The following is a 22,779-nucleotide window of genomic DNA, read 5'->3' as shown; positions in this document are numbered from 1 at the left end:
CAGGAGTGTGGAGGTAGGCTAGTTGGTCCGTCTTATCTCAAAGCCGCGTACAACATAGAATGCCACTTGGCTGGTACTCTCCCGCTCCAGTTTGTTGCTAAGACTAGCCTGCAGAGGAAGAAACGCATCGCTGTTGCTATCTATAATTGTTTGGTTATGAAAGAAAATTCTCTTTTCATGTGCAGTATTCGAATTGTTTTATTCACACACCTTGTCGCTTTATAGCATAGATGGTCTTTTCCTTTGCTGCATGGTCTTGTAAATGACGGCCTTCTCACTTGTATATCGGTGCAAATATTCTATCATCACTCTCACTTCATGGAGCAGCTGTATATTCGTCAGGGCTGCTTTCAGATTATCACATCTGGCATTAATTTATGTCTGCAGTTATCATTAGTTCTGAAACTAGTTTAGCCTTAAGCGATATATACGAGTATTGCTCAAGTGTACAGAACTGATGGCTAAACGAGTAAATATCTGCCAGATTTTCAACAGAACACTTAAGACAAGCCAGGTTTCTTAAGTACATGCGGTACAGAATTAATCGACGATAGGGCCGCTGTTCAAGCAGCAGATAAACCTTCAGTGTACAACAAATGACAGGTTGCTTTGTTTCCAGATGCAAGGTTCTATTTGTTACACACATGCGTAATCAGTCGCTGTTTATATCAACTGTTGTTAATGTAAATGTTGAGTGTATATTGAAACAAAACGAGAGAGCATTGTTATACTTACTGCCTCAAATTTTCTACGCACGAAATAGCGCTTCAATGGCTAACGAGAGTAAAATTCTCCGTTTATGGCTTTGTTTGCGTTATTTCAAAACACTCAGCTCAATTTTTTTATGTAATCAGAGCCGCTCGCATTGAAGTAGGCTAAAAGGATTTCAGCAGCATTAATAAACATTGGAATTCATTTTATATATTTTCATTTTTGATGCACCGCAGCATAATTCTTAAACTTTGTGTGGGCTGTTTAGAAGGAAATAACGCGTCTTAAAATGGCGTACAACCCAACCTTTGAAGATAGTTTAAGAATTGCCGCAAATTGCAACAGCTGCCATACGTAAATTACAAGCATGCAACCACAATTTTTTTTTTCGGGAGGCGCCCAAGGTAATTTATTCAAGTATGCGGAAGAGGTGGAGAGAGGGATGTATGCAGCAGGCAGAACACAGCCAAGAGACCCAAGGGGGTCGAACTTGATTAAAATGGGGAAAGGGATAATGCTCCCCCTAAAATACCTGCCCGGTAATTTATCAGTTACATAGGTGCGGTGTTCGCGGGTCCCGGCAAGTAAGACGCGATAGAACACTGCGTAGTACTTTATTGGGCAACAGCTGAGATGCGTTCTCCCAGCGCTCATGCGGGTGCTCGCTTTTGTAGAGCTACTGCTGACGTCACTTGGCGCGTCATCACGCGTCTGACACAGAACGCCGGCACGGCACGCGTCTCACTCGGCTCACACAGAACGCCGACACGCGTCTCACTCGGCTCGCACAGAACGCCGGCACGCCTCAAAGGGTAATGTATTTTTGCCGTCCCAACGTGTCGGCCTTTCTATTTTCATCTATTTTGGTAAGGGAAAACGAGGTAAAGGGGACCACAGCACCCTCTTTGCCTTTGAAGAATTCCGCATAGCATCACTATCGCAAATGAATTAGGGGAGGGCTTCTTTCAAAACACCATTTTAGAATAAACCTTTAGTATACAAATTATCTTTTAGTAATAAGCATCCTCTTTGGTAGAACCAAAATATTTATTTGCAGTGTTGCCATTTCTGACGGACGTAGCTTTTATAGTTGAATTTTGTAAGGATCACTTTATATGGCCTATTGTACCTAGCGCGGACGGGGGAAAGCGGAGGCTCCAGCCGCCGTGGTTGAGTGGTTAGTGCGCGCGGCTTGTGAGCCGGAGTACCGGATTCGCAGCCCGGCTGTGGCCAGCGCGTTTCGATGGAAGCAAAATGAAAAAGGCACCGGTGAGCTGCGTGATGTCAGTGCACGAGATTCTAGGGCGGCCGAAATTATTCCGGAGCGGTCCACTACGGCAGCTCTTTCTCTGCCACATACTTCCCTTACCTCACGGTGCAGTTGCGGTTCAAATTTATTTAATAACGCATATAATAATAGTCAATACAACAAAATCTGTACAGAAGGAAGTACACGACTCTCAGGGGGACCTCCTAGGTGTCCCCCGAGAAGTGAGACCGTTATAGCGCCTTTACTTTCCTGATAATCAATCATCATATAAAATGGATTTGCCGTCCCTGCACCACTATACCTTATGTGAGCATCACCACACAAAACAAGACCTTTTCACCCGACTACTCTAATGCTGTGTTCTCGCTCACACCATTTGGATTGCTATTTGTGGTAATATGAGTGCAACGTAAAAGGAATGTAACGGCATAAAAGCAAGAGATATTTCTTACTGTGCGAATAATAGTTAATATCTTTGACTGGAATCAGAATTTCGCCCCAAACCAGCTGGCAATGAAGTTGACATTGTGAAAGGAGGAACGGCCGATGAATGCTCCCGTCCGTCGTTTGCAGTGCTCTGTAACTATGTTGTACGCCGTGATACCCAATGAACTCACGCACTTCTATTCGCCCCTATACATTTGCATATGTTAATAATTTTCTTCCTTCCCTCTAAGCATCACGAAAGTGCGCGTCGAAGCTTTCACCTCCTGTGGTGTTCGTGTGTACTCGAAGCACCTTTCCACGGCCACCAGATTGGTCTCCATGTTGGACGTTGCTCGAACAAGCATGTTCAGAGTGGAAGTGATCTGCACATAGGACCATTGCAGAGAAAGATATTGCAAGTCACCCCAGGGTTATGAGAAGCCGATCTTTTCTACGAACGCTGACAAAGTGTAGTTTGAAAGAATAGAAGAATAAGATGTTTAGTCACTTTTCAGCTGTTCCATAGGCTAATGTCTTTTCAAACGGTTGCGCTTAGAGGAAAGTGAACATAAGTATCTTCTGGCGGGCTAGTTGAACATACCAAATGAACATACCAAACATAACAAACCAAATATAGTTGAACATACCAAATATAAGTGAAAATACCAAATCCTTTTGTGGGATTTCCGAGCAGGTAACATGCTGCATTTCTAAATAGAAAAATGAAGTCTAACGTCCTCATTGAATGCAAGATAGTCGAATCTTTGCTTTGCTATAAGTTGTAACAACTATAAGACATTCCGCGTTACACTGCAGCTATCAGAAAAAGATATTTCTAAGTTCTGAGTTTTTTGCACGCATGAGGGTCATATCTTGCGCTCACGTTCATTGAGATATACCGTAATAAATTGCAGAAGTATTTTGCATCATTTCCGATTTTGAAGTGTACTAAAACGTCAGATTGTGTAGTTTTCGGACATTATGAAATTCTAGCACAACACACGCTGCTCTACAACTACCATGCGTGAAAACCTAAAGCTTATTCGTTGCTTCATAAAAGTGAAGGAAGATATGAATGAAATTAGCATCAATGTGTGTTCCTCATTCGGAACCTTTCATTCCTGTCACACGCTTGCTTTCGTAACTTAATAGCGTTGGGAAGGGAAGGAGGAATAAATGATACAGAAGACCAAAATGGATGACTTTGAAGGTGCCAAATATTCACATTTGACGGTTCTGAACAACAATTTCAACTACGCAAAGTTTCTACACAAACGTCTACTTTCTTCTTTAGAAGACAACGTTTGTACCACCGACTCGTACACATGAGCTACAAAACAAGACGGGATACCAATGTAACCAGATTGCCTTTCTTGCTTTTTATGCTCTTAAAGCTCGAACTGTGTCACCAGTAATAGGCGGGAAATATTTTAGGGGCAGCATTTCTGACGTAGCATCTTCAGCATCATGCCTGTCGCCTCATGTGGCCAATCATGCGACCAGTAAGAAGCAGGGTCATTGCACCTACCGCAAGGGCGTAGCTGACGGAGAGACCCGCGAGGCCTGGTGATAGTGTTTCCCGGGTGAACACGGCCAGCAGCGCAGCTATGAGCACGATACTGTAGCCGAGCGCCTCCAGTCGGACGGCCATCCATCTGCACAAGCAGAAAACAAAGCATTTCTTCTATGGTGCTCTTGCTTTCTATTCTGATTATAAAGTATATTGTTAGGAAGCCTTGAATATTATGATGCGGGCGTATGGGTTTAATTATTGAAAGACATTAAGGGAGATGCTCGTTATAGGACTTCCAGACACCTTTTCGACGACACCGTTTTTCGATGCGACTATTAAAGTTACTGTTTACCCCTGACTAACAAAAATATAGCAATTAATAAGGTAACCGCTGAAAATTAACGACCCTGGATAGTATGCACAAGTAAACACTCATCAGTATGCGGTGAATTTTGGGAAATAAAGTGCAGAACGCGTAATACGGGGTTCGCACTGGCTAAAGCGAATAACAGTATGAAACTCGAAGGTCTTAATGCGTGAAATGTTCGTATTCTGAAAGGAAAATTGTGCATGTGTAGAGGCTTTCATTCTGCTATAAAACCTAATTTTAGCACCTTCTTTAACCGCGAACACACTTTTTAAATTCCGGGTTAAACCCGATTTCTCAGCGGAATGCCCTTCTAGACAAAATAGTAGGGGATTGAGTTGCTGGCTACCATATCTGTATATGAAAGGCGTAGAGAACGTACATTTTCGTGAACAAAGGTGCATGCACCAAACGAAAACTAGTGGATTTGCCGTCGTTATTTCAGATGAGCTTTTTAAACCTCTTTTAAAGCTTTGTTCACGAGGTGGCTTAATTTGAGTGTATGATCAAAAAGAGACGTTAGAAACGAGAATTAAAACACCAGTATTGACTAAGCTCCTATAAGACGTCGTGTATCACCGCTATTCATGACATGTCCTGTTCGAGGGCTCTTGCATCTCTAAAATAGTGTATTGATGTTAAATCAACGTTTTCTTAGAGTACAAGACAGGCAGATTTTAAATGCAATCGAAGCTCTACATAGCGCGGTGAAAGTTTACTTGAAGAAGTGATTTAATAGATGAAAAGAAATCTAACTTCATGAACTGCAGTTCGTGAAATATTCAGCAATGAAGTGAGGAATTTTGCGTCCCGCACAAAAAGCATACCTTCCAAGTTTGTTTTTTTTTTTGCTGCAAAAGAAGGGCCCAAAAAAACCCTAATTGTTGAAGTTTTGTACAATAAGCCCATTTATACCCGAATTTGAATTTTGAAACCTTCATCCGAATTCTAGCAAAGATAAACACCGTAAACAAAAGGAACTATGTATGTGCCGTCTTAAACAAAAACAAAAAAAAAACAAATGGGTGAACTCCTATACACACTCCACAGGGGATCTGCTTATTACAGAAAAGGTGTTGCAAAACACTTTTAGCAGCTCAAGAAAGACAAACGACGCCCGTAAAAAAGGCTCCTATATATAACAGGATCGTGACAAAGGCCTTTTTATACTCTTGGCTAAAGAACAATGCGAAGGCCAATTTTTTGGTTTTATTTAGTTTCCGCGATGTCTATAAACGCGGAATTCTAAGAGGTCTTCTGGATACGTGCATGTCTCTCACTGTTTCTTTTTTGTCAACGCGCTTTCAATTTAAGAGCGATCATATTCTCTAGAAGCAACACTTTTTCATGAGTGCCGACTGCGTGTGCTTTTATTTCTTGGTTTAAGCAATTTTCTGCACTAATTTTAAATCATTTTTGTATACCTTTCGTGTATGATGTACTGAAATGAAATATTATCCTCAACGCAACACGACTTAGTATACACGGTAATAAATCACTATAGCATTTTATTATTGCATTACCGTAGTACAGGGACCTGTAGGTATTCGTTTGATATTTTTATGAAAAAATGTTCGCGGATTTGTGAACCCTCCCTGCTGGCACCGTATGACATATGATTCAGCTAAAAGCATGTGGCACACATTTATGCGCTGCAGTTTGACTCATCATATATCTGAACAAATACACCTCCTTTACAGCAAACAAGATCATAGAGTAAATGTTCGCCAGTTTGCATGTCAAAAACGCTTAGCAGCTGCACTAACACGAAGTGGCTCTAGGGTAAGACAGCCTACTGAAACGTTCCATATGAGCTGCTTGCATGGAATTACGGGAATATGATGTCAAAAAGATATTAAAAAATATATGGAATCTATATTTTATCTGTACGGAGGCCGTAACTATTCCGAATAATTCTCATACGACTTCCATACACTGAACAGGACGTCATACGGAGTCCGTAAGTTTCTAAACGTGCTTCTGCATAGTCCATAACGGCCCTATATACACATATTGACATCATCAAATTGCTATGGAAGCGTATGATATCTTGGTACTCATCATATAGAAACGTTCAGCAGCACGCTTTATTAATGAGCCTTGGGCACTGTCTTGGTATAGGAAAAAGATATACGTGTTGCCAAGCTATGCACCATAGCGCCTTGATCGTAAGTACCGTATTCACCTTATTTTAGCTTTGAAAGCAAAATTCAAGAGAAATATTCAGCCGAAACAAGAACTAGGCTGCACAATATCACGCCACGCATCAGCATTTAATTTATTCGATTTGGCTGGAGAAATATGTTAGAAAAATTCATAAACTCTCGACAGAACCCTTATTGCGGAAAATTCAGATGCACGTGTTACTAATAATGCTCCTGAGGACTCTCAAATTCTTTGCGGGAAAAAAATTCTTTCTCATATTTCAGACTTTCATCGCTCCCTTCATGAAGATTGTATAAGTTTTTGAACACACTTTTTCCAGTTTAGGAATAATGTGTTCCATCTAATCTTATGTTTAGTGCCTGCGCGTTATAAGCAAGAGACCAGGCAGCTACATCACTCTGTATTTGTAATACGTAACCGCTTGTACAAAAATACACTAGTTTGAAATGAGGACTTATCACTAAAGCATTAGCAACCGACCGCATGTATCGGCAAAAAAGAAGCTCTCTGACATTTACCGAGTCTTCATTTAAAGAAAAGCAACAAAATTCCCACTGCTACTTGGAAAAAATTCTAAACTTCTATCCGAAACAGTACCTGCCCAGGCCACCGTAAGCTATGCAAAACTGACTGGCGTGGGTACAGCAGACTAGCCCCCAAAATATTCTCTCGAACTGCTATTCCCCGCTTCTCCCCTAATTAGTAAATAAAAATAGGCTATAAAAAGAACCATCTATATATCAAAACGAGGGACCAGCTCTAAGCCCTCGCGACAAAAACAAAATTACAGGATTGCACTTCAGTCTGTTTAAGTGCGACAGTGCGAGAGTATTTCCCTGTCCTGTTTTTCTCCATCCATTTTTATTATTTTATATTTGAATTTTTTTTTCAGATCACTGCGCTGACCCGCATTGGAGCAGTGCGAAAGCAAAATGACCACATACTAAGACGTCCCTTGCTGTTCTGACGTCCATGTACTACAGCGATGCCCCTGGCTGTTCTGGCGTGCGTGTACTAAATTGACAATCTTGGCTATTTTGACATCTAAATGTATATTTTGGCGTTTAATTTATGACAGAATTACTGGCCACAAACGAAATTTTTCCCACGGCAACCGTTTACCACGCACTATGTGTTACAATCACACTTTCACACACCTATCTTCAGAGAACGACGTTATCGTGCGGACAAAAATTCCGGCCACTTTTTGGTGATGCGACAGAGTCAATAATGCTCTTGTATAGAAAAGAACAACGAAAAACTAGTTGTTTTTGAATCCTCTGGCAACTACTATCGCGCCTTTTAGGCAGGGTCATACACCGAACCATAAGCGTCTGCCGTACTGGGAGCTTTCGCGGTTGCGTGCTTATAAAAGACGCGATCAACGAATACGCGAAAACTGGCAGCGACAGTGTTTCAAAACTTTAAGCCATGAGCTATTCCGCCTGGCATCACCGCCCCCGGTCGTCCACAGCGCTGTCTCGGCCTTTTTCGGGCATCTTGCGCTTTCACTCTAGTTTTTAATTTGTTTAAAGCAAACGCAAGCGTCGGGACAGAAACTGAGAATAAACAAATAAATCTAAATAATGGCACTTTACAATAATTTGAATTTCACATTATGGGTTTAAATCACCCAAAAATGCATACTGGTGGAAGCCCTATCTGCACAAGGTGAGGCTTGCTAACCTCGTACTTTTTATAGCAGCAGTATATCTCCACCTAGACATAGGCTGCTTAAAGTATCGCCATATCCTACAACTGCTGCGTCTATATCAAATCTGGCCTTTTATTACTTAACTTCCTCGCAGGAATCACCTCAAAAAGAATGCAACCAGTCATATTTAGATATAAAGGCTCACCGGGCAGCCGCTATGCTGGGAAAGTAGCTTCTGTGGTTGATGTCGGTAAGTTCGTTGGATCTGGCCACAAATTTCTCGCCGGCTTGGTACGCTCTGATCGAACTGCAGCCCGACACCGTCTCGGAGAAGTGAACGTAAATCGGGGACCGGGAAATTGACTCGAGGCGTTTCAGCTGGCGCGAGGTAGCGACGTAGAATTTCTGCAGGAAGTAGAGTGCGGCAATCATTCCTGAAAAAACCTCTGTGGAAATCATCATCATCATTAGCTTAATTATGCCCACTGCAGGAAAAAGACAACTTAGCATACAATTAGCCCGTTTCTATGCCCGCTACGGCCCCCTTATTCATGCAAGCTTCTTATACTCAACCGCCAACCGAACTTTCTCCCACCCTCTGCTACGCTTGCCTTCTCTTCGAATCCAGCCCGTCACCATTAGCGAGAATTTGTTATCTTGCCTTCGCATTACACGCCCTACCCAAGCTCATTTATTCTTCTCAGTTTTGAACAGGAAAGTGTTTATGCAAGAGATATTTCTCGTGCTTAACTCAGCGTGAGCCGCCTAATGAGTTTTAGGGATCGGAACATTTATTTCTTCTAAGGACGTAACTTTAGTCAAACATGCCCCACTGAACACTTGTAGTGTCTATCAACATTGATGCCTTTAAGCCACATCTTGTGCTATAAAGCTTCAGATTCGTCATCAGAGTTCCTAACAAGTGGGGCCCACAACACACCTTAAAGACTGCTGACGGCAAATATCATCTCTGTCCTTTTTAGAGCAGGTAGAAAATGAGATGGCACCTGAACAATGGAGTAAATGATGAGAAGTGGAATGACCGCCGCCAGGAAAATTGGGTTCTCCATAGAGATCAAGACGAATGCCACAAGTGCCTTGAAGAACTGAATCAGAAGCATCCTCAGGTTGAATCTCAGTGTCATATCTGTGGTGTCGATGTCTCTCGAAAACCTGTCGAAGAGCAATGATTACACGATATTATTGCAGTCTGATTACTTTTCAGCGACGTAGGTGCGAGACACTAGGTTGGATTGCTTCTTAGGCTTCCTTACTCTTGACTCCATACGCACAGGGAATCGAAAGAGAAAATTTGGACCTGCCTTCGTCAATTATCATGTTTAAAGAGGGCCGTCTATTAGTCATGTTTACGTAATACACGTTAACGTTGTGAAAACGTTAACATCACGAATATGTATCAGGTTATTTCTGAGAGCTCTTGCAAAACTAGTAGCGCGATACAGATTTCAAGGTTTTAGACAGGCAGGCAGGTTTGCGCTTTCGTATCTTTCGGATGTGAGAAAGATACATATCCGCGGTATCAAACTTCTGAAGGAACCAGCGCACAAAACACAACGGACAAGAAAAAGGTGGTACACGACGGACAGGAGCGCTGATCAGCGCTCCTGTCCGTCGTGTACCACCTTTTTCTTGTCCGTTGTGTTTTGTGCGCTGGTTCCTTCAGAAGTATGTATTACCAACTAGCCCAACAACAAGTGTCGCGGTATCAAATTCTCGCAACCTTGGTGAGCGAACATCATGACGTGTGTGAGCAATGTGACGTTTCTTTGCTCGAAAAATATGTTCTTTTTCCCCTGCAAGGATTGTATTCGTGTTCAAAAAATACTCCACACGCACTTGATCAACCTGGGTAGTAGCAATTCCCAGAGTAGGACGGCATGATAAACAATTACTGCGTCCGAACGTGTTATTCTGTGGGGCAACATAGGTTTACAATGCACGGGTCAGGTCAATTGTTAAGGGCGCAAAAGAACTTCTGACTTTCTTGCCGGTGTCATTGCTTAATTTTGTGGCGAACTTTTCTTCGAATGGAACTGACAAATCTCGGGTGTGTAAATGAAGCTAATTATTTAAATCCAACAAATCCATTGTTCCGTTGGAAGTGCACAGAGAGGCTAAGAACGAGTACATGGTTGCTGGGCTCTCGGGTGTGTGCCACTTATGCAGTGGAAAAAACCACCAAATGCACTGCGAGCATCCCTGATAACTAAAATATTCAGGGGCTGCAAAAAGCTGCGAATACCCCAGGACGATAACACACACTTGAGTGCCTTCTTTGTTTTTGTTGGTTTACCACTTGTCGACATTTTCATATTGTCGCCGTATTCATGTTGACTTGGCAACTTATTAAATAAGATACCGGCGTCCCTCATAAAATAAGTCGCTTTGGGGCGTCAAATCCCATAAAAAAACAAACCAAATAAAAGAGTCACAAAAGTTACTTTTGCGCGTTCTTATTGATAGCTTTTCATATAGACTGATGTTCAAAATTCTCTGAGAAAGATTTTGAACATAGGAAAATTGTAAGATACTGTCATAGAAATAGTGAAGGTAATGGTTCATTCTTCTGATACGTAGCAAAGCCTTTTTTAAAGTGTTTCCATGGATCACATCGAGCAGTTAAGACAGCAATTAAAAACTAATAGAGACTGCTTTGAACGATAGCATAAATGTTAAAAGAAAAAATTTGCCAGACTACTTTCGGGTGTTCTGCGGATATAATGATTGTTATGGTTAAAAGTTACATTATATGAAAAAACTTTTGTTCATAAATGGTTTCCAGCTGAAAAATGCTTTTGTCCTCAATTGTTGGGTATGCCTATATTGTGTTATGACCTTTTTCAAGCACTGGTGCACTTGGGAATAAAAAACAGTTTCTGTTAAGCTTTGCAAAATATAAGTAAGTTTTTGACGCGTGCATCAGGCATTCAAGTGGCAGGCAATAATAGAGAGCGGTCTCAGAAGTAGATCTATCGATGTATTATGTTTGCTTATTTCCAATAAATATTCTCTCGTTTTCTAGTTTACGCTAGCCATCCTTGAAGCATAAGCGAGCTTCCTGTCCACCTTACCCACTATAAATGAGCAGAAAGCGAAGAGTTAAATATAGCAGAATAATACCTATCTCAGTTACGCACTGTACAGAGGAAATATGCTGGCAGCGGATACAGTGACTTGAGATTCTCTAAACAAAGTCGTCACAAAAATGCAGAGCTAAGACAGGCTAGAACAGGAGAGCAAGCTGCCGGGCTAGTTAGTGACGCATTTTTCGAAAGAAGTTAGAGCAAAAAACGGACAAGGGACAGAAAGAAAGGACACAGTGCTCGTGAATGTCTTATGTGTCCTTCTTCCTGTCCCTTGTCCGTTTTTTGCGTTAACTTCATTCGAAAACTATGACAGGCTAATCATTTGCAACAAGGTAAAACTGTTGTCGAACTGATCAGATTTACAAGACAAGTGCACTGAATAAACTGCCCCAACCAGAGCAAATTAAGCTAACAACAAAAAATCTGGAAACTGAAAGAAGCTATTGGATAAAAGAGTCTGGTAGTTGGTTTTGGTCAGTGGTAGAAATGCAAGCGTCAACAATTTAGAGATATACATAAACAACGTTCCCACCGCACACGTTAAGTTGTGTCGCGAAATTTTTAGTGCGGTGTCTGTAGCGCTCCATTTCTAACAGCGGGTATGCCTCTTACATTCGAAGCGGCATTGGCGTAAAAGCGAGTGACAAAGCACATACCTGTTGAGAACTCTGCCCATAGGTGTAGTATCGAAGAAGGACATCGGAGACCGCAGGACCCGCTGAAGCATATCAGCGTGCAGAACCTTGCTGCCTTGAATGGCGGCCAAGTTGAGGGATATGGTACCCACCAGAATGAAGGCAGCTGTGAGAAACGATGGAAGATAATTGAACAAACTTCCACGCCTATTAAGTATAGAGCATGCGTTTCTTGCAGCATGACACACTAATATTTCTGGATTCGACCTGGAACGGGGTGTGGCGTGTCACTCTAATCCACAGCTTCGATAATATAACCCGCTCCCACGGTCTGATCCCGTCAGCAGTAGCGGCTGCTCTGTCCTTGGAGAACGCTGAAGATAACCGATACTCTGCAGCAATTGTGGCGACTTATCATCAACAATTTTTTTAATAAAGCGAGACACCTTGAGCCCCCCAAATACATTTTTCTTGTCGCCGTTCCGGCTAAAATAGAGGCAAGAACACGTCTATGTAAACAAATGAAAGCATGATCGTGCTTCTGCGAAACACAGTGTGATATCATGCGCAAAAGTCTACGTCACTATCGAGCCGCCACACGAGAAAGGAAAGCAAACTGGATAAAAAGAAAGCCAAGATTAACGTACTCTGGTAGGTGGGGACTCAAATGCAACGGCACTTCCCCTCATTAATGTTTTGCACGTAAGCCACGAATAACAGCGACCTATAGGTCGTTACTGAAACTGATATGCAGTATTATTCGCACGCTCCGGTTTCAAAGACTAGGTTTAATAGTACGAAAGAGGCAAATTGACTGAAAGATAGATAATTATTGATCACAAATCCTACATCTAGCTCTGGCCTCTCCGCTTAACCATGAAAGCATACTACACTCCTGCTCTCTAACACTGTATAAGGTTCATCTGCCCTTTGGTACGCCAACTATCCCTCAACTTTCATACTCACTTTCGGTGAGGCCGTACATGGCGTACATGCCGAGTCGGAAATTGCGCTGCACCGGATCCGTAGCGAGCCCGGGGTCTAGGGCATCGTTGCTCCAGAGGCTGAGCCAGTAGCTGGTCATGATGTTGAAGGTGTGGGAGAACACGTACGACACAATCATGAGTGCTGTCAGTCTCTTCCCCATGGCCTTGATGTATGCCAGGTACACCCACCACTTTACCTGCAAGGATGGACGCGCACCTTGACACCATTACATTCACATCGCGCAAGAAGCATTCCCTTTGTGGCAGAGAGAAACAAATCCTTGTCGCGAAGACCTGGACATCAGCTAGCTGCATAACATAGCATGTTTGTGGTGCATACATTGCGAATAAAGATTACTATAACACAATGCTGCCGCCATAACAAATTCCCCAAGAACTTTCTAGCGTTGCTCAGGTGTGTTTGCGCCCTTGAGGAGCCCATGGCAGACGCATATGCAAGGAAGAGCCAGGGTGCATGAAAAACGAGAGGGAACAAAAACACCGTTCACGTAAGCCAATAGCGAGCTTAAGGGTGAAGCTGGGTGTAGAATGCCTGAAGATTGGTGGCTGCTAGGAGAAGCCGGAAAGTGTGTAGCGCTGTGGCTGATATGCCACATCCTCACATCATAGGCTGAGACGTCAAATAGTCTTATGTCTACTCGCGCAATATTTATGGCGCCACCACGCCTTTGTTACCCCCAGCCATAGCCAATCGTCTGGTAATGTCAATAGCAGCGCGGAAAGAACGGGCTGTTTACATATACCAGCCCCTCATCTCTTGGAAGAATTACTTCCGATGAATATTTACTTTATGAAACACAGACAATAGCCTGCTGCTCTAAGCACCCCACTCGAAATATTCTAGTCATAGAAAACCACTCATTTCATCTCCATGTTTGCATCAGCTGGCAAGTTCGAAGTCGAACAAAATGCTTTATTGTCAACAATTAGTGCGAATAAATAACAGGAGTAGTTGCGCCATCTCTTTCTTTTACATATGAACACCTACTCTAGTTCTTAGGTATCCCCAAGATGCATGGCAAAGCCGAAATTAATACGCATGGCGCTGCCATCTGAAAGTATTAGCAGTGAAGAAACAGCGATAATGACTGTTGGTCTAACGTTGCGTCATTGGTTTTGACATCATGGCATCATCTAAAAATGGGAACAACCAAAGTGCAACTGGTTCTTCTATCGCTCTGAGGTCCACATGACTTATGTCGGTATGCAGAGAACGCAATCGAATGTCATCTGTGCGCTTTGAGTACTATAAACAGCCTATTGTTTACTTCCCGCTCTACTGGTATTTCTATTGCCAGCGCGGCAGTGGACAAGGCTGGTGCATTTGGCAGCTCAGCGCTGCCGGCTGCTTTTTTACACTCCTTCGCTTCGCGTTTACCATGCATTTGAGCGCTTCTGCTCACCGAGCCTACTTGAGAACTCTCCTGCCCTGTCAGCTTGGCTCCAGCTGTAAGAGGCGCTTCCACGGAAGTGACAGGTCGTCTTCCGACGAGCACAGGATCGTCGCGGCCGCTGCGGTTCGAAGAACTACGGCGACGCCCGCCGCAGCGCTCGGTTTCCGAAGCGGAGTCACTATCATGGCCGCTCAGCCTGGAGAGCTGCCTACAAGTTGAGGCGGGCGAAAAGTGATGATCTGTGGAATGAATCCTTCCAGGTACGCACACATTCATTTGAAAACCTGAATGTCTTTTTCATTGTTCTCTTTTGATGCGCATTATAGGCAGTACGAAAGTATTTGGTAAATCATTGCCTACCGGAATTCCTACTCCGAATTCCGCATCCATGCACTGCAGCGCGAAAGGCAAAGTGTTGCACTCGCATGTTAAAATAATTCTCAGGTGTTAATTTGAGTCTTTTCAAGATTTTATGTTACTACCTGTGATCCCATTTAATCTGTGTAAGGTATTTTGTGCATGAATCAAAGAGGCGACCGTTATTTGACGTGTATCGGAAGTAGATCTGAATGCGTAGAGGGTACTTGCAGGAGAAGGAATCATACAACGGCTAGACGCAAAATTCTTCGCGAGAAAAGCACTACGGACACAAGGGGGTAAACGTAAACCCAGCCATCGGAGATTCACAAGTTAGCGAAAAGAGAGAGTGCAGGAGTTAAAAATTTCGCCTGAGAACTGAGTTTCCGCCTTAAGAAATGAGGACAAGTTCAGTCCATTGACCGTGAATGGCAAGCTTAAATTCTAGTAACGAGGATGGGTTTAAGAAGTTTGCGGAGATATGGTGGCCGCAACTGGGAAAGGCTAGGGTTAGCTGGAGAGACATAGCAGAGGCGTTTCCCTGCAATGAGCGCGCAGTGAGGCTGATGATGATTATGATAATGATGAAAGTTATGGTATACAGTAGCTGTTAAGAATGCTGGCAAAATCTTAGTATAGAAAAAATTTTTTATAGATAGCGACAAAAAAGTTTCCCGAACACACTAGATCTATCGTGAAAGCACTCGAAAAGATAAGGAGCGAGAGTGAGACGCACATACAGTGTGCTACATGGTGAATGTACCATACTCGTGAACCAACAATCCCAAACGCTGCCGGTGTTGAAATACGGTAGGTAGAACGAAACCAGAGAAAAGTGGGAAAGATAACAATGGGGTAACTTAACTGAAATAAGAATGCATATATTGTGAAAAAATCGAAGCTTGAAAAAAAATCCTTGAGAAAGAACAGTTGGCTCATAAAACAGCAGGTTTTCGCACAAAGGTGCACAAAACATATTGTCCTGCGTTGCAAGAATAAAAAAACTAAACTTATCGGATGAAGTGGCGATGGATTTACACAAAAAAAAAGTGTGATGGCAGTGACGGGCACCGCGGTGCTGTAGAAATGGATACCCAGCAGCTAAACACAAAGAAAATGACCAAAGCCTTGCAATGAATGGAAGCAGCAAAACTAGTGCGGAAGGTCAGGGAACAAGAAAGCAGCTTAAGGTCACGGAAGATATCACGACAAACCTTGCCACTTCCTATACACAAGCTTACTGAAACCATGAAACAAAGGTAAAAAAATATTTCTATAAGAAATGCTGTGCTAACGATTTCAAAAAATACTACCTAGCGGATTCTGTCTGTTCCTCACAGAATAATGCAGTGCCAACTATTAACTACGTTCCAGAGACATAAAGTAGCGCGGGCAGGAAGCAGATATAAATAAAAAAAACATTGCCCAGTGGACGGAGGAGATTGAGAATAGCCCGGCGTCATTTAGCCGGAGCTAGTGCAGCATAAGGATAATTGGAGGTAAATTCGGCAACCATTTGTTCTGCAAGTGGTGCAGTTGCGTTGACGACACAGTTCTTTATGGTGAAATAGAACAGCGAAAAACAGAACCTTTCCGCCAATGCCTAAGCTATTCGCGACGAACTTAGTAAACATTTGATCACATCTGAAAACGGGCGAGGCTACCAGAAAAGATAATTTTAAGGTGTTTTCGCCAGCATATCTTCTTTTTCCTGTGTCACGCACGCATTTTTACTTGCAGCATCTGACCTTTCTTTTTTTTTTTCTACGGAGTCATTTCCGCTGCCGTGCGAATGACCTTGACGCACCTGACTAGCTCTTTGGATATGCCGACCCGGGATGCGATCTCCCCAAGTAGCTGCATGTCCTCATCGGGGACTCCCCCGATCACCTCTTCTTCCTGCAGGAACTGCACCAGGAAGTCGGAGAAGGCACCGCCGCGCGTCAGCAGCTCCTGGTATGTCCCCATGTCGGTTATCTTCCCGCCATCCAGCACCACCACTTTGTCCACTTGGGGCAGTACCGCGAGCCGGTGGGTCACCAGGACGCGGGTCTGCGTGAGGTGCATGCGCACTCATCACGACAGTATTGAGTATACTGCGTGCTTCGATTCTTGCACAAGAGCAGACCCACGTGTGTTTGCTTGTGTGCTTAAAGAAAGGCGTTTCGACCTGCATGCGACAAGCTCAGTGATTGAAGTCTGGGCTGGAAGGGTGAATCTCAGCTCGTCTCCTGCGCAGTCCGAAATAAAAATCTACGAGCATATCATTTAACACTTGTGTACTCTATCATCGCAATGAAAGTTGATATTTTATGTCCTCAGTTCACAACCTTCTGATTATCTTAGGCTCACGCCAGAAATGTGCGGCAGACGGCTAGAATTTTCTCTGCCGTCGTTTGACAGCTCGAAGCGCATATAAGTATTACAAATGTTGTATGTTCTGATAGAACCTTAGTAGAATTCGCCTTATTAGAGGAGGTGTAATTCGAGATCAATATTCATTTTTAGACACCTGTGGGGTACCCATGCGAGAAATTTGCTAGCAGTCAGAAAGCTGTTTATGAATTTGTTGCTTGCTTTAAATAGGCAAGGTTACGTGTCAGTAAGCACTCTCTAAGATTTTTTGCAAAAAACAGCTAAAATGCAATAGAAGGTTAGAAAAAGGCACATGAGCCACGGCGGTATGCGGCATTTTAATGCAACAAAAGATTTTTCCCTTCCGGAATATGCAAAATGAAAGAATACGGTACTTTTCGGCGGCTGCGATCCGCGTGCGAAAAATGTTTTCGTATATAATCCATGTGCCTGACTTGGAACAAGACGCTCATCTACCAAATTTCGCCGCCGTTCTGCTCCTGCCACGCCTTCTATTTTAAAAGTATTTCATCTGTCTTTTATACTCTATTAGTGTTCAAACTTGTGCTTGCCCAGTGTTTTCATGGTACGTGTGTTCGTAAGCTCGGAATAGGTACCTGCTGGTATTTTACGTTCCTACTAAGGTGCTCAGTGAGACGACATACGTCCTGTCAGTGGTTAAATTAACCAGTCCTGCATACCTTCTCTCTCAGCAGTCCCTTCGGTCCTATGACTTTGTCCAAAATGTGCTTGCCAACGTGTGAGTCCACAGCGCTCAGGGGATCGTCGAAGAAGTAGATATCCGAGCCGCTGTAGACCGCCCTAGCGAGGCTGATCCTCTGCTTTTGGCCGCCGCTTAAGTTAATACCCTGTCAAAAAGAAAAAAAAACTACCAGGTGGCTTCTTCTTGCTGGCACTGCTATCATTTACTGGACTACTCTTGTTCCTCCCGCTTCAGGGTATTCAAATGCTTCCTATTAGATACAGTCTAGCCCGTTTATAACGAAGCCACTTATAGCGAAATAGCGGTTATAACGAAGGGATTTCAATTTCCCATTCCCATTTTTGCATTTTCAATACATTTTGGGTCCGGTTTTAACGAAGTAAATAAGAGCGCGTCAGCGGATATAACGAAGAGATTTAATACCAACTGAAAAATAATCTGCCAATCAACACATTTTTGCGTCCTTGAGGCGATTTTTTCCTCGAAAATAAGAGCGAAATTCGGCTGACGGCGTCCTTTCGTGGCGTCGTCTGCTCCTGCGGAGCGAAAGGTTGCTTCACTGCATCGCACGGCACGCCGGTCTCGTGTTGCGCCGTCCTTGAACGGCTTGAGAACAAACAGCGCTTACAGACAAAGGACCAGAACAAGAAGGACACACAACTGCGCTGTTGAACGGCGTCACGGCGTAGAGCGGTAGAGCACGCCGCGCAGGGGGAAAATGTAAAAAAAAGAACAGAGACGATTTTTTTTTTTCGATGACGTCGCAGAGAGCGGCCGTCTTGGCCAATCTCGGTTCTCTATTTCTCCCAGGCAGTCGGCGCCACAGCTGGTCTGCAGTCTGCAGGAGGTGTGGCAGCGCGCGCTTTGTTTTATGTCGGTGCCGCGGTGCGCAAGGAAGGGAGAAAGCGCGGCAGCATTGTGCATGTTGGAAGCATGGCTCATTTTTATCGTTATCGCGTTATCGCGGAGTTCGACCAGATCTTTGGTTCGCAGCTGGATGGTATGGAAGCCGCAATCCTGAAGTCCGCACTCGCGAAACGTGTTCAGGGGACGCTGGACGACTTCTTTCAGCGGCAATAAATCGGTATGCCGATGTTTGCATTTTTTTTTCGTAGTCCACATATAACAAAATAGCGGATATAGCGAAGTGATTTCCGATTCCCGCCGACTTCGTTATAACCGGGCTAGAGTCTTACTAGAGTCTTTGGCTTAAGTGTAGGAGGCATTTTCCCACAGCATGGGCCAAAAAGAAGTGCTAGTGCTGGCGTTAATTCCTCTTTATATCTCAAGCACTGAAGTGCTTTACATGTGCCGTCTTCAGAAACTGAAGTTTCGGAAATTACATTTTAGTTCCAATATTACACTTTTATCAGCCAGCATGCATAGTACAAATAACATACTAATACTGGATGTCATACTACACCATGCAGCCATGAAGAGTCGGTCAATTTCATCGTACTATTATAGTATATAATAAAAAAGAAAAGTACATATGGAATACATTGCACGCGGTTCCTATAATGGCTACAAAATGAGCAATCTAAATCGGAAGAACGCAGTAAATTATGAAGCAAGAAGTACACAATGGTCTGTGCTAATATTTAAAGAAAGATTAGATGCGCCTGAAACCACAGATGCAATAAGCGAGTAATTACTCATTGGTATCCACCCGAGCGCAGCCTTACGGCTACAAAGGAAAGCTATACAGCTTTCTCAGAAACTTCGTAGTTAAAGAAAAATTCGTCCTGGTCCGGGGATCGAACCCAGGACCACCGCTTCACCGGAACAGTCGCTCTACCAATTCAGCTAACCAGGACTGCAAGCTTTCCTTTGTAGCCGTATGGCTGCACTCGGGTGGATGCCAATGAGTAATTACTCCCTTATTACAAATCTACTCCACCTTGGGGGGTTCCCCTAAGCATTTGACCAAACTACAGATGGCGACGCCTGACACCACAGATGAGGAGCAAAAGAAATCCTAGCAGCCGGGCTTCCTCATAGGTGGTCTGGTTATGGCTATTGGTTATCGGCACATATGAGCATCTCTCGCCTAGGAATTGGTGCCTTTCCGTTTTGTCCTTTGTGCACGAAATGTGCCAGAAAGTCAGTTGGTAACTGCCGACACACCTTCTCGCCAACCTCTGTGTCGTCTCCTCCGGGCAAAATGTCCAAGTCCTGCCTGAGAGCGCAGGCTTCAATCACTTGTTCATAGCGGTCGCCGTCAAACGGCTGGCCAAATGTGATATTGCTCTTGACGCTGGCGTTCTGGATCCAGGCTTGTTGTGGGCAGTAGGCGACAGATCCCTGCAAGTAAAAATAAAAGTTTCAGTGCTTTAACAGGGTCGGCTTTTTAGCCTCAGCAGTATTTGTATTAAAAACTGTCTGAGATCAAGCGCACATTATGTAGGTGATACAAGTAAAATATTAGACGAATAATTGGTTATTCTAACCGAATGTTTTTGGTTTTTGGGGCGAGAACTATGCGAAACTGATAGACGTGATCATTATGGGGGGAACTCAGGTCTAGAATATTGCTGAATCGGTACCGTATGGAAAAGCCAAAGGTGGGAAGTGCGCCTTTAAAAATTACTGTTATGGCCATCCTGTGTTGGAGATGTCTAGATTATACGTCGCTTTGTGTGTATGGGGGGGGGGGGGACACATTTCAACTGAAATTATCATTCCTTTCATGACAATAAAATTTAGTAACGGTGGCCACATTTGCTGTGTTAGAAATCTAACTAAAACCCTTTTAATAGTGTGCAATGGGGAAAAGCATACTGAACAAACTTTCGAAGGCTAATAGTTCTCAACTAATATTCTGAACCACAAAGCGGGCTCAAAAAATATCAAAATCGGCTTCACCTTCGATTATGGTGGACATCAAATTCGCATTTAAATCTCGTGCGTTAAACAAAAGTAAGAATGTTCAGTGAGTTTAAATTATTCTTTGTACTGGAACGTACTGGAGCGTACCTACGACGACAGAACCCAGAGCTTTTCTTAAATTTTAATCATAGAAATGGGTAATGTTTAACAAAGTCACCTCTGTAAAAATGAAAATTTTAACCACATAGCTTTTGCCTCTACCTGCACTCCTCCCCTCAGCGAACAGCTACAGTCAGGCTGCTTTTCCAGTAACGTAAGGCTTCCGAATAACTGAAACCGTAGATTCCTTCTATTCTTATAAACTTACATTAATGATGACTTGTCCCTTTAGCTTCACCATGTCACCGAGAAATGCTGATAGCATGGATGATTTTCCAGAACCAACCGAGCCGACAGCAGCCGTCAGAGAACCCTTTGGGATGCAGATATTCAGATCGTCCAAAGTTGCCTGGTAACCTTTAGACCACGCAAAGCTTGCGTCAGTCATTGCCAAGCAGTCGCCTGCAAGAAACGGCAGAATGAAATAGGCAGATATACTAAGCCTGACATTCAAGTATTTTAGCAACTCATAGCATCGTCACAAAATACTGGACCTGTTGCCAGGAGGTCTATTGAAGCGCATGAATCTTAGAGCATGTATAGAAGGAATGAGTGGAAAAAAAGATGCCCAGGCTTAGCTTGGTTAAGCCAAGATTGCGTTGCATATTGCGCGGTCTTTTTGCGCGAGGTATTGCTTGGCGGCAGTCGATTTTCTCAGCATCTTTTCCTCCGTGACGTATGGATGGATGTATGGATGGATAGGAGCGCCCCCTTTTAAACGGGGTGGTGGCAACCGCCACCATGCTCAGCCGTCTTTCTTTCTTTCCTTTTCTTCTTTTTTTTTTAGTTTCTTTCTTTCTTTCTTTTCCACGTGGTCTGGTGACGTCACGTCACGTGGTTTGGTGGCTGCTCGGCCGCGCCCAAGGGCTGGACTGAGTGATTGCAATATGCTACGAATAAAAGAACGTGAAATCTTTTTTTTTACAAAACAGTCCTCAAGACATCAAGGGTGCGCAAAGCGGCATTAATAATTCTGGCCGGTTGCTTTTGTGTCCAAAATGGTAAAACTGGCAATCATCAGTGACGTTTTTTGACGAAAGCCGATAATTTTGTGTGTCTAGTCTGTATTGAAAAAGTGAAGTGCACATACCTTCACCCGTTTTCCGTCGTACAGCGTCCGGATCCAACTCGTCTGAGCGCAGGTACTTGTTGATTCGGCCCACAGACACGAAAAACTGCAAGAGAGTATTCATTAGTAGTTACAGACACCAGTGTCCCTGCCAGACTCAATTTACATCAATATTGATGTCCTGCACGACGGGGGTTCACGCTTGCCTGCGTCCAATTATCAGAGCTCTTGAACCCTACCGCTTCAGAAGCTTCCCATAGTCAGTGAGTGTGCAAAAACTTTGTTCAGACTAGAGAGCATTCCACGTCGAGTCAAGCGGGCTTACGTATTAAAAACGACGGTCTGAGCGGGCACAATATCTGAGCTTTACGGATTGTCGCGACGCTCTTAGCCAATAAACTAAGCCCTTTGAGTTACAAGCTGTAATTCTTAACAAAATTACAATAACTTGTCAAGAAAAAGTACAGAGGGCTATTACGGAGAGCATGACTTCGGCAGAAGTTATGCTTCTGATCATGACAACGGATTTTGGTGGCGCCAGGGCTGATTTCGCCGAAGAACGCCTGGGGGAAGGTATTTTTGTTAAACAAGGTGGAGTCAAAGACCCAGCAGAATCTGAGCCCCAGGCCAGAGGAAAGCTTGTACTAATTGCATCAACCAAGCGTACCCGGCACCTCTTGCATGTCAGGTGTATGCTTAGACCACTATGCCACCACAGTGGCACAGGTGATGTTTTCTGTCTACTTGCGGGAGTAGCCATTACCGATGCAATTAGAGGTGACAAGTTTTGAGCCGCGCTGACACCTTAGCTTCAAGGAAAACAAATAGCCCCCAACAGTGGCGCTAATTTCTTTAGTCCTTTGATCGTGTAAGCCCCGTAGAAAGTAAGCTTTCCTTACGGGCGCCGTTCCAACTTCTTCAGCTCTACCTGTCATCAAGACATAGACAATGTGTTGAAGCTTGCTTATGAACTCTCCCTATCTCGTGAGGGTAAACGAAACCTTCCAGAAGATCATGTGGAATTCCTTGTTGCTCA

General features: G+C 43.6%; 1 protein-coding gene across 5 annotated transcripts in view; it reads right to left on the bottom strand.

The window, feature by feature from the left end:
• The window catches only part of LOC149328742 (ATP-binding cassette sub-family C member 1-like), a 61,204-nt gene that overhangs the window by 10,543 nt on the left and 27,882 nt on the right, over positions 1-22,779 (bottom strand). For 3 of the 5 annotated variants that reach the window (XR_016285482.1, XM_089559716.1, XM_089559717.1), the window contains 12 exons: positions 21,765-21,849; positions 20,883-21,076; positions 19,814-19,990; positions 17,664-17,831; positions 16,415-16,659; positions 14,260-14,458; positions 12,816-13,032; positions 11,871-12,015; positions 9,115-9,280; positions 8,313-8,512; positions 3,936-4,062; positions 2,689-2,790 (listed from right to left, as the gene is read on the bottom strand). Coding sequence is in view for 4 of the 5 variants with exons in the window: in XM_089559716.1 (XP_089415842.1) it covers positions 2,689-2,790; positions 3,936-4,062; positions 8,313-8,512; positions 9,115-9,280; positions 11,871-12,015; positions 12,816-13,032; positions 14,260-14,458; positions 16,415-16,659; positions 17,664-17,831; positions 19,814-19,990; positions 20,883-21,076; positions 21,765-21,849 (2,025 nt within the window). In the remaining variant the exon portion in view is untranslated. The remainder of the gene's footprint in view (positions 1-2,688; positions 2,791-3,935; positions 4,063-8,312; positions 8,513-9,114; positions 9,281-11,870; positions 12,016-12,815; positions 13,033-14,259; positions 14,459-16,414; positions 16,660-17,663; positions 17,832-19,813; positions 19,991-20,882; positions 21,077-21,764; positions 21,850-22,779) is intronic. The other 2 variants (XM_089559718.1, XM_089559720.1) reach the window with 2 other exon arrangements.

Source organism: Amblyomma mixtum, chromosome 9, assembly GCF_055824585.1.
Source record: "Amblyomma mixtum isolate Tamu chromosome 9, ASM5582458v1, whole genome shotgun sequence".
Lineage (NCBI taxonomy): Eukaryota > Metazoa > Arthropoda > Arachnida > Ixodida > Ixodidae > Amblyomma > Amblyomma mixtum.
This window is presented reverse-complemented; position numbering and strand designations above follow the sequence as displayed.